Source organism: Rhinopithecus bieti, unplaced genomic scaffold, assembly GCF_001698545.2.
Source record: "Rhinopithecus bieti isolate Rb0 unplaced genomic scaffold, ASM169854v2 scaffold_34968, whole genome shotgun sequence".
Classification (NCBI taxonomy): Eukaryota; Metazoa; Chordata; class Mammalia; order Primates; family Cercopithecidae; genus Rhinopithecus; species Rhinopithecus bieti.
Window position 1 is genome coordinate 99,133 of NW_016814942.1, and position 12,607 is coordinate 111,739.

Here is a 12,607-nt window from a genome sequence, read left to right on the forward strand (position 1 = left end):
GCCTCCCAAAGTGCTGGGATTACAGGCGTGAGCCACCACACCCGGCCGCTGATTTTTTTTTTAATGGGCTTCATTGATGTTATTGCAGAGGACATGCAAAAGGAACTACCATCAGAGTGAACAGGCAACCTACAGAATGGGAGACAATTTTTGCAATCTACCCATCTGGCAAAGGGCTAATATCCAGAATCTACAAAGAACTTAAAACAAATTTACAAGGAAAAAACAACCCCATCAAAAAGTGGGCAAAGAATATGAACAGACACTTCTCAAAAGAAGACATTTATGCAGCCAACCAACACATGAAAAAATGTTCATCATCATTGGTCATCAGAGAAATGCAAATCAAAACCACAATGAGATACCATCTCACACCAGTTAGAATGGCAATCATTAAAAAGTTGGGAAACAACAGATACTGGAGAGGATGTGGAGAAATAGGAACACTTTTACACTGTTGGTGGCAGTGTAAACTAGTTCAACCATTGTGGAAGACAGTGTGGTGATTCCTCAAGGATCTAGAACTAGAAATACCATTTGACCCAGCCATCGTATTTCTGGGTATATACCCAAAGGATTATAAATCATGCTGCTATAAAGACACATGCACATGTATGTTTATTGCGGCACTATTCACAATAGCAAAGACTTGGAACCAACCCAAATGTCCATAAATGACAGACTGGATTAAGCAAATGTGGCACATATACACCATGGAATACTGTGCAGTCATAAAAAAGGATGAGTTCGTGTCCTTTGTAGCGACATGGATGAAGCTGGAAGCCATCATTCTGGCAAACTATCACAAGGACAAAAAACCAGACTCCACATGTTCTCACTCATAGGTGGGAATTGAACAATGAGAACACTTGGACATAGGGTGGGAAACATCACACACCAGGGCCTGTCGTGGGGGTGGAGGGAAGTGGCAGGGATAGCATTAGGAAATACACCTAATGTAAATGACGAATTAACGGGTGCAGCACACCAACATGGTACATGTATACATATGTAACAAACCTGCACGTTGTGCACATGTACCCTAGAACTTAAAGTATAATAATAAAAAAAAATAACAGTGCTCAATGGGTAAGTTTCATCCTAAACTCTTCCTTAAGCAGCATAGTAGAGAGCTGTTACTAGCAGCAGTATGTATCAAGTGAAATATGTGTTTTCTCCTCTCTCATTAAGCAGTTAAGCAATACAACTTATATAACAGGTTAGTAGCCAAGCCAGACCACCGCAGCCCTTGGAGTCTGCAGATTCACCTAAGCCTGCGATGGTTCCTAATGCTGCATTTAGTTAACAAATGTAAGGAATAGAAACCTGGCTGTGGCATCTAGGTTCTACCAGGTCTGGTCTGACATCCATTCTGAGCCTGATCGGCCAGTCTGCTTCAACTAAGTTAATCAAATAAATCTGATGCAATGGTTCCGAAGTCTCTAGGTGGCAAAGACAAGTCTCAAGATGAAAAGAAAGGTGAATTAGGTGAGGCATAGGAGAACTTAGAGAGGCTAAAGGTGATTTTGGAGAAACTAAGTCTCCATGCTGAGAGTGCACTGTTGCTGTCAGTCAGCAAACTATTAATCAGATACGGTGCTTGGCAAGCAGATGGTGCAATTTGTCGTTTGTCTGCAGTGATGTGTATGCTTGTGTTACCCTGGTTTATCTGGTTGGAATTTAAGTAATAACAAGATAGTAAAGTCACTCTGATGACTAGTAGAGGTGGATGAGAAAGGCAGTAAGACCAGCCAAGAAGCTACACAAATTTGTAGCCAGGTTATTGTTCTTTTTTTTTTTTTTTTTTTGAGGTTGAGTCTTGCTCTGTTGCCCAGGCTGGAGTGCAAGGGCTCACTGCAGCCTCTGCTTGTTGCAGCCTCCGCCTCCTGGGTTCAAGCGATTCTCCTGCCTCAGCCTCCCTGATAGCTGGGATTACAGGTGCCTGCCACCATACCCGGCTAATTTTTGTATTTTTTAGTAGAGACAGGGTTTCACCATGTTGGTCAGGCTGGTCTTGAACTCCTGACCTCAGGTGACCCACCCGCCTTGGCCTCCCAAAGTGCTAGGATTACAGGCATGAGCCACCACACCCAGCCCAGGTTGTTGTTCTTAAGCAAGTAAACTTGTTATTCCAGTGATGGCTACAGCTGATGTTGAAGTTAAAAATACTACGTAAGTGGCAAGTAAAACTGGATTGAAGTGCACCTTCAATTATTCTTATGGAAACACTGATGCAATCAGTGACTTGAAGAAAACAGTGTAGTGCCACTGTTGTAGAAGGTGTAACAAATCTAGGTCTAGTGAAAATTTGGAGAAAAGTTGGAGATTTTGCATAATTCTGTCTCCTCTTTTTCCTGTAGTCAATAAGTATATCTATATCCATGGGCCAGGATGTCCTCTGGGAGATAGTGTTGTCATTTAGTCAAATGTTCACCTTGTAAGGTATAATCTTTGTATCATTGTCTTCCTTATCCTTTGTGACTGTTAAGGTTGGTTGATTAAAGTAAGAGTAGAAGGGCCGGGCACAGTGGCTCATGCCTATAATCCCAGCCCTTTGGGAGGTCAAGGTGGGCAGATCACTTGAGGCCAGGAGTTTGACACTCACCTGGCCAACATGGCAAAACCCCATCTCTACTGAAAATGCAAAAAATTAACTGGGCATGGTGGTGCGTACCTGTAATCTCAGCTACTCAGAGGCTGAGGCAGGAGAATCGCTTGAACCCAGGAGGTGGAGGTTGCAGTGAGCCGAGATCGTGCCACTGCACTCCAGCCTGGGCAACAGAGTGTGACAATGTCTCAAAAAAAGAAAAGAAAAAAAAAAAAAAGAGTCTGACTTAATTCATATACATTTTTATAACAAAGATGTTGTTTGTTCCTCCTGTAACTTCTTTCAAGGTTTTTCTTTGTCTTTTAATTTTCTCTTTGAATATGATACACCCAGGTGTGGATTCGGGGTTGTTTATGTTGCTTGGCATTCCTGGATATGTCCTTTCATGTATATCGTTTATTTTGGGAAATTATCAGTCGTTATTGCTTCAATTATTTCTTCTGTTTCTTTCTGTTTCTTCTTTAGTTAGTACTATTATGTGTGTGTTCCACTTTTTGTAATTTTCTGACAGTTTTTGGATCTTCTGATGTCTTTTTTCTCCTTTTCAGTTTAGCGGGTTATACTGACAGTTCTTCAAGATCACTGATCATCTCTTCAGACATTTCCACTGTATTGATGAACCTCTAAGGTTGTTCTTCATTTCATTGTGTTGTATTTTATGTCCTTCGTTACCTTTTGATTCTTCGTTAGAATTTCTATGTCTCTGCTTAAATTGTCTATTTTTTCTTTCATATTGTTCAACATTTCCTTGAGAACCCTTAGTATATTAATTATATTTGGTTTAAATTTCTTATCTGACAATTCCAACATCTCTTCTATACCTAATCTGGTTCTGGCGCTTGACCTCTGTCTTCTAATTCTGTTCTTAAAACCTTTTCGTATTTCATATATTTTTTGTTGAAAACTGGACAAGATATACTGGGAAAAAGAAACTGAGGTAAATAGGCCTTGAGTGTGAGTTCTAGGTTTATCCTACTAGGTTTTGTCTCTGTTTACTGTTTTCAGTAGCTGTAGATGTCGGAGGTTAAAATTTCCTTTGGTGTCCTTGCTTTTCTCTCTCCTGTCATCTTTGGGGTTCTCTAGACACTTGCTAAATAAAGTCTGAAACATGCAGAAGGAAATTGCAATATTCTTTCATTGCAGCCACCTGTTTTTAAACAGAAACCCTAATGACAATACTGGTAAGCTGTAGGTGGAAGGGAAACATGTTATAGTCCTATGATTTGACCTCAGTCTTTTAGTGAGCCTGTGCCCCTGAGCTGCAATGTTTTGTGATATGATATGATTAGTCTTTGTATGTGATTCCTAGCACAGAGCTCCTAAATCCCTTGAATTTCACAAGTGAGAAGGGTGAAAGCATCCTCCTTATTTGCAAAGTAGCACTCTTAGGAGATCCTAGATGACTTTAGGATTAGGATTGATGACCAGAAAGACCCACCCTTGAACTTTCAGCCCTAGCCCCCAGCCTCACCAAAGAAAAGAGGAGTTGGAGATTGAATTAATCATTAGTGTGTAATGATTTAATCAATCATATCTATCTGATGGGACCTTCATAAATACTGGGGCTCTGAGAACTTCCATGTTGGTGAACATATTGAGATGCCGTGAGGATGGCACACCCAGGGAATGCATGGAAACTTCCCACCTCCTGCCCATACCGACCAATGGGCCTCTTCCACTTGGCTGTTCGTGAGTTGTATGTTTTGTGATTAAACCGGTGATGCTAAGGAAATCACTCTCCTGACTTCTGAGGGAGGCCCTAGTGAATTATTGAACTATAAAGGTTGTTGTGAGAACTCCAGATTTGTAGTTGGCATATAGAAGCATGAGTGGCCTGGGCACCCCACTGTGTGACTTGCGTCTGACATAGGGGCAGTCTTGTGGGACTGAGTCCTTAACCTGTGGAGTCTGACTAATTCTGGGTACTTAAAATTGAATTATATTTTAGGGCACAGTCGATGTCAGAGAGTTGGAGAATGGTGTTGGAAAAGACACCTTGTATTGGTGTTGGGAAGACAAAAAATGGTTCACCTTCACACATGCTTCTGTGTCCCTGCCCCTAGGTCACATAGGCTTTGGCAAAATCCTAGTAGGTTAGGCTTTTGTTGAAATGGATTTTTTTGAGAACAGGCCTTCTTAAGAAGAACATGATGTTCTGGGAATATTATAAAATTGTAACTTTTCCTATTTGTCTCTCAAATTTTAGAGAGAAAACTTTGCCTTATGACCCTCAATTCTTTAATGGATCTAAGAAGGGTAATTGATTTGATGTTTATTTTTTACTTGGGCGGCTGGGAATGACAATTTCTACGTTCCTTACTTGTAAGACCAGAAATTGGAAGTCTCTGACTTCATTTTTTTGTGATGTTTGATGGATGATCGCTTTAAAATCTCATTCTTGCCAGGCATGGGGACTCATGCCTGTAATCCCAGCACTTTGGGAAGCAGAGGCAGGCAGATCGCTTGAGCCTAGGAGTTCAAGACCAACCTGGCCAACATTGTGAAACCCTGTCTCTACTAAAAACACAAAAATTAGACGGGTGTGGTGGTACACACCTGTAATCCCAGCTACTCAGGAGGCTGAGGCACAAGAATCACTTGAACCCAGGAGGCGAAGGTTGAAGTGAGCCGAGATCACGCTACAGCACTCCAACCTGGGCAACAGCAAAACTCGGTCTCAAAAAAAATGAAATAAAATAAAATCTCATTCCTCCTTTTCCACTATATACCCCACATCCAGATATGGTAGGAAGAAAGCCTGGGTCACCCTCATTTGGTGCTGGTGAGACATCCAATCCACATTAGCCCCTGCCTGTATGCATGAACTCCCACACTAGCCCACTCCCTAACCTCAGTGAAAACCCCGAGCCAGCCTAACCGCTGTTCCCAAGGTCTCAAGTATACATGTAATAAACCTTCTCCTGGTGTAGGGATTTTGTAGAGGTCTAAGTTGCCATACGTTCCTCCTCAGGCCTGAGCTCTAACTTCCCAGTAACCTCCTAGATCCATGAAATATGAGAGAGACAAAAGGAAGAACTGAGCCTGTGATAAATATTACACAAACAAGTTGAAATTAATACTTCTGCAAAGGAATATTTTCATTCAACCAGCTGGATTTGAGTACTCATAGTGGAACAGGAATTAAAAGAAATGTTAAAGATGTGTAAGCAAAAACTCAGTTGTATGTAAGAAAACCAGTTCCCCTGAGGAAGAGAAAGAGCTGAAGTCCTTTAAAAATCGACTGCCTGTTTTTCTGTGGCCAGTGAGCCTTGTCTCTCCCTTTCCCAGGCATTGTGAAGACTCTGTTTCTCTAGCTGTGCAGCTGCAAGGTCACTAAACAGATAATCTCAAGTCGTAAAACATATTGTTCCTTGAAAAGTAAGAAATAATGTAATGCATGCCTTAATTGAATAACTGTCTTTGTTTCTCACTTCTGTCCCCCTGCACAAATCTCCCCCCGCCCCACGAAATACTGAAAAGGTAGCTTGACTCTTTGTTCAAGGCTCAGTCCTTTAGATGTTAATCCAACTGGGTCAGTGCACCTAAGTAATTAAATAATTCCTCCTCAACATGTCAATCTCTCTATTCCTTAATAATCCCACTGCAGTAGTGGCCCGGAGTCCTTCAGGACTTGGCCAGCAGCTCCTTGTGACAATTTAGCTTTCCCCAGGCCTCCTGGCCTCTCGTTTGTTGATGGGAATAAAAGAAAAGCCTACTGTTCTTGAAGGTGTATTTATTTATTAAAACCTTATCCAGATTGATTCCATGTTTAATGAAATGCTGAGTGATAATATGCTTAATAAGGTAGGAAATGAGTTTTTGTCACAAGGGATTAGAGGTCTTAAAATTTGTTTCGTTTGTATAGCATTTCTTTTACTTTTCCAATGTGAGCTTGAGTCCACCTTTAGAGAACAATAAAGTTCCAAATGATCACAGTAAAAATATAGAAGTAATTGATCAGGCACAGTGGCTCACACCTGTAATCCTAGCACTTTGGGAGGCCGGGGCAAATTGCCTGCGCTCAGGAGTTCGAGACCGGCCTGGCCAACATGGCAAAACCCCGTCTCTACTAAAAATACAAAAAATTAGCTGGGTGTGGTGGCACACACCTGTAGTCCCAGCTACTCAGGAGGCTGAGGCACAAGAATCATTTGACCTCCAGAGGCGGAGGTTGCAGTGAGCCAAGATCAGACCACTGAACTCCAGCCTGGGCAATAAAGCAAGACTCTGTTTCAAAAAAAGAAAAAGAAAAAAGAAAAAAATAGAAGTAATTTCTGTGTGTTCATGATCGCATGAATTTTATGAGGAAGTCAGTGTGGACAGTTGTAGTTCTGACAGCCGAGTCACACACCAAATGTTTGGAGAACACAGAATTGTATGGGAACTTCTTATAAATCGAGTATAGATCCCCAGTACCACCAGTCTTACCCATCCTCCTGTAAACATATGTGGAATGTTTCAGAACTCTGTCTCCTTTGAGGATGTGGCTGTGAACTTCACCCTGGAGGAGTGGGCTTTGCTGGATTCTTCACAGAAAAAGCTCTACGAAGATGTGATGCAGGAGACCTTCAAAAACCTGGTCTGTCTAGGTAAGGATATCAACATTTCTCTCCTCAGTTAAATATATAACACAGAACAAGTGTTTCTTGCTTGATAGCTGTGTTCCAAGATTTGAAATGTGGAAAGGGAATCTTTCAGTGATTGAATCAGACAGTCACAGCTAATCATGAAACTAGACTGTAATGATTCTCTGTAATTTGTAATAATTTATAATGGTGTTTCTGGGTGTGCATTTTAGGAAAAAAGTGGGAAGACCAGGACATTGAAGATGACCACAGAAACCAGGGGAGAAATCGAAGGTGAGTTGCATCCACAGAAGAATAGCGGCCCGTGGGGGAATTTCAGAAGAAAGCAGGCGAAACAATTAAGCACAGCTTCAAATTTAGTTATTCCTAGAAAACTTTCACTGAAAATGTTTTCTTAAAAACATCATAGATGTTCAGGATGTGAAAAATAAATCACGTTGAAATAGCATTCAGAAAATCCTTCTATAAATATGATTCTTTTGGTCAGGCACAGTAGTTCGTGCAGGTAATCCCAGCGGTTTGGGAGGCTGAAGTAGGAGGATCACTTAAGTCCAGGAATTCAAGACCAGTCTGGGTAACATAACAAGACCTCATCTGAAAAAAAAAAAAAAATGCTAGGTGTGGTGACTCACACCTGTATTCCCAGCACTTTGGGAAGCCGAGGGGGCGGATTACGAGGTCAGGAGATTGAGACCATCCTGACTAACATAGTGAAACCCCATCTCTACAAAAAATACAAAAAAAAAAATTAGCCCGGCATGGTGGCAGGCACCTGTAGTCCCAGCTACTCAGGAGGCTCAGAGGAGAATGGCATGAACCTGGGAGGCGGAGGTTGCAGTGAGCCGAGATCGCGCCACTGCACTCCAGCCTGGGCGACAGAGCGAGACTCCATCTAAAAAGGCCTGGCACGGTGGCTCATACCTGTAATCCTAGCACTTTGGGAGGCCAAGGCGGGTGGATTACCTAAGGTCAGGAGTTCAAGACCAGCCTGGCCAACATGGCAAAACCCCATCTCCACTAAAAATACAAAAATTAGCCGACCGTGATAGTGTGCTCCTATAATCCCAGCTACTCAGGAGGCTGAGGCAGGAAAATCACTGGAACCCGGGAGGCAGAGGCTGCAGTGAGCCTAGATCACACCACTGCACTTCAGCCTGAGTGACAGAGCAAGACTCTGTCTCAAAAAAAAAAAAAAAAAAAGCATTAGCCAGGCATGCTGGCACGCATCTATAGCACATCTATAGTCCCAGCTGCTCAGGAGGCTGAGATGGGAGGATTGGTTGAGCCCAGGAATTCAAGGCTTCAGTGAGCTGTGATCGTGCCACTGCACTCCAGCCTGTGTGAGAGAATGAGACTCCATCTCTTATTTAAACAAAACAAACAAAAAAATTGACTGTTTTGATCATAACTATGGTTGAGTCTTCTTCCAGAGCATTGAATATATTAACGTTCAAACAATTCAGACAGGGCAGATATCCTACACTTTCTTCGAAAATGGTTAAAATGTAATTCTCATACCTACTAATAAATACAAAATAATTAAAAAGTAGGCCGGGCGCAGTGGCTCAAGCCTGTAATCCCAGCACTTTGGGAGGCCGAGACGGGCGGATCACAAGGTCAGGAGATCGAGACCATCCTGGCTAATACGGTGAAACCCCGTCTCTACTAAAGAATACAAAAAACTAGCGAGGCGACGAGGCGGGCGCCTGTAGTCCCAGCTACTTGGGAGGCGGAGGCAGGAGAATGGCGTGAACCTGGGAGGCGGCGCTTGCAGTGAGCTGAGATCCGGCCGCCACACTCCAGCCTGGGCGACAGAGCCAGACTCCGTCTCAAAAAAAAAAAAGCCACTAATAATGTACTGCTCATTTTTTACAGAAGTCATATGGTTGAGAGACTCTGTGAAAGTAGAAGAGGTAGCAAATGTGGAGAAACCACAAGCCAGATGCCAAATGTTAATATCAACAAGGAAACTTTTACTGGAGCAAAACCACATGAATGCAGCTTTTGTGGAAAAGACTTCATGCATCATTCATCCCTTAATAGGCATATGAGATCTCACACTGGACAGAAACCAAATGAGAATCAGGAATATGAAAAGCAACCATGTAAAGGTAAAGCGGTTGGGAAAACCTTCAGTTATCGCCACTGCATTCGCAAACATGAAAGAACTCACACTGGAGGGAAGCCCTATGAATGTAAACAGTGTGGGAAAGCCTTTATATATTACCAGCCTTTTCAAAGACATGAAAGGATTCATGCTGGAGAGAAACCCTATGAATGTAAGCAATGTGGAAAAACCTTTATATATTACCAGTCTTTTCAAAAACATGCTCACACTGGAAAGAAACCCTATGAATGTAAACAGTGTGGGAAAGCCTTTATATGTTACCAGTCTTTTCAAAGACATGAAAGGACTCACACTGGAGAGAAACCCTATGAATGTAAGCAATGTGGTAAGGCCTTCAGTTGTCCCACATACTTTCGAACTCATGAAAGAACCCACACTGGAGAAAAACCCTACAAGTGTAAAGAATGTGGTAAAGCTTTCAGTTTTCTCAGTTCTTTTCGAAGGCATAAAAGGACTCACAGTGGAGAGAAACCCTATGAATGTAAAGAATGTGGAAAAGCCTTCTTTTATTCTGCAAGCTTTCAAGCACATGTAATAACACACACGGGGGCTCGACCTTATAAATGTAAAGAATGTGGGAAAGCCTTCAACTCTTCTAATTCCTGTCGAGTGCATGAAAGAACTCATATTGGAGAAAAACCATATGAATGTAAACGGTGTGGCAAATCATTCAGTTGGTCCATTTCTCTTCGAATGCATGAAAGAACTCATACTGGAGAGAAACCCTATGAATGTAAACAGTGTCATAAAACCTTCAGTTTTCAAGCTCCCTTCAAAGAACATGAAACAACTCACACTGGAGAGAAACCCTATGAATGTAAACAGTGTGGGAAAGCCTTCAGGTGTTCAAGTTATTTTCGAATTCATGAAAGGTCGCACACTGGAGAGAAACCCTATGAATGTAAACAGTGTGGAAAAGTTTTCATTCGTTCCAGTTCCTTTCGACTGCATGAAAGGACACACACTGGAGAGAAACCCTATGAATGTAAACTATGTGGGAAAGCCTTCAGTTTTTCAAGTTCCCTTCGAGAACATGAAAAAATTCACACTGGGAATAAACCGTTTGAATGTAAGCGGTGTGGTAAGGCCTTCCTTCGTTCCAGTCAAATTCGATTGCATGAAAGGACTCACACTGGAGAGAAACCGTATCAGTGTAAACAATGTGGAAAAGCCTTCATTTCTTCCAGTAAATTTCGAATGCATGAGAGAACTCACACAGGAGAGAAACCCTATCGATGTAAACAATGTGGGAAAGCCTTCAGATTTTCAAGTTCTGTTCGAATTCATGAAAGGTCTCACACTGGAGAGAAACCTTATGAATGCAAACAATGTGGAAAAGCCTTCATTTCTTCCAGTCACTTTCGACTGCATGAAAGGACTCATATGGGAGAGAAAGCCTAAGAACATAAGCAACATTCTGAAGCCTTCAGTTTTTCCAGCTCCTTCTGAATACACGAAAGAGTTCATACTGGACAAAAGCTGTGTGAATACAAACATTGTTTTAAAACCCTGGATTGTTCCAGTTTCTTTTGAACACAAGAAAGAATTCCCACTGGTGAGAAACCATATGAATGTAAACATTGTGATTAATCCTTCAGTTGACCTAATTCATTTCAAAGACAGGACTCCTGCTGCAGTGAAATCTGTTTTTTTTTTTTCAAAAAAGCCAAGCTTGGTGGCTCATGCCTGTAGTCCCAGCACTTTGGGAGGCCAAGGCAGGCAGATTATTTGAGGTCAGAAGTTTGAGACCAGCTTGGTCAACATGGTGAAACCCCACGTCTACTAAAAATTACAAAAAAATTAGCCAGGCCTGGTAGCGCATACCTCTAATCCCAGCTGCTCAGGAGGCTAAGGCAGGAGAAATTGCTTGAACATGGAGGCAGAGGTTGCAGGAAGCTGAGATCACACCACTGCACCCCAGCCTGGGCAACAGAATGAGACACTGTCTCAAGAAAAAAAAAGTGGGAAAATCTTCAACTGTCCTCTGGAGTGTGAATATATGAAAAGACTCAGAGTAGGGTAAAAGTCTATAAATGTAAGAAAGTTGGGAAAGCCTTCACACAGCCTTTTGAGCACACATGAGAATGTATACTGGAGAGAAACCCTATATATATTAAGAATGTGGGAAATTCTTCATCCTAGTTCTTTTGTTGTTGATGATACAAAAATATTTTCATTTAATAAAGATTGTCAGGTTATATTTAATGAGAAAGAAAGTATCACATAAACAGCCCACTAATAAAATTTTATGTTCTTATAAATTATTTTATTTTTCTTTAAAATTGGAACATATTCTCATTATGCTTTCCAAAGGACATATTGATTTAGATGTGACTCATTCTTCAGTGGATTCTACAGAAGAAATCATATGAGAGCTAATTTCCAATTCAGCAACAGCATTTTTTACTTCTGTAGTTATTTTTTCTATCCAATCTGGCTGAGTCTTGGTTGAGTAGTTCATGCTGCTATTTGAAGTCCCTGGGTGTGAGGTAGGGATCCTTAAGTTTTCTCTCATAATATGTCCTCTGTTGAGACCTACACTATTAAGATTTTCAACACAAGATAACTCTTGGACTGGCCTTGTAAAAATGGAGAGTAAACAAACATTTGACCCACTTTGTCTGTAGAAGCTTGGTGCAGACTGCTGCTAATATCTCATTCGTTCTGTAGATGGACTTCTAATTTTTGTCTCTCTTGTCTTGCTCTTTCTTCAATCTCCCATTTAAACTTCTCTACATATTATATATCATGTTCATTTCCATATGACTTTTCAGATTTACTACTTCTGTTACAGTCTTGCCAATGCACCACAGTATAGCAGTTTTTTGTCTTCTGAGGTAGTATGTGGAGTTCTTTGTCTTACTTCCAAGGATATTAAGGAATGCAGACACAAGGGTGAGATTGGAGCAAAAGTTTAATAAGCAAAGAAAGAAAGCTCTCCACAGCAGAGAGTGGAGCCCACATGGATTGCCCACTATGAGGCTGGGTCTGGGATTTTTATAGACTGGAAAGGGGAAGAAATGTGCTGACTAGTCTGAAGGCTGTCTTGGCAAAGCATGATTCAGCCTGGCCCAGGACCTTGGCCTGGGATCAATCAGAGGCTGAAGTGATGATTCATAGAGGCTAAAGAATGTCTAAAAAAAGAAAGTTTCCACCAGAACCCACCAGAGCCCACCAGGTATATGCCCATAAAAGGAGTAGAGGCTATTTCCTGGAAGCCCACTAGTTATACAAAGGATGAAGGCATTTGTATGTTGGGCCTTGTTCCTTTCTTTAAGTGAGCTA

General features: G+C 41.6%; 1 protein-coding gene across 2 annotated transcripts in view; it reads left to right on the forward strand.

The window, feature by feature from the left end:
- ZNF14 (zinc finger protein 14) overlaps positions 1–11,032 on the forward strand; it is a 19,325-nt gene extending 8,293 nt beyond the window's left edge. For both annotated transcript variants that reach the window (XM_017852730.1, XM_017852731.1), the window contains exons 2-4: positions 7,071–7,197; positions 7,407–7,467; positions 9,070–11,032. In XM_017852730.1, the coding sequence (XP_017708219.1) occupies positions 7,071–7,197; positions 7,407–7,467; positions 9,070–10,723 (1,842 nt within the window). In that variant the 3' untranslated portion in view covers positions 10,724–11,032. The remainder of the gene's footprint in view (positions 1–7,070; positions 7,198–7,406; positions 7,468–9,069) is intronic.
- The last annotated feature ends 1,575 nt before the right edge of the window (positions 11,033–12,607 follow it).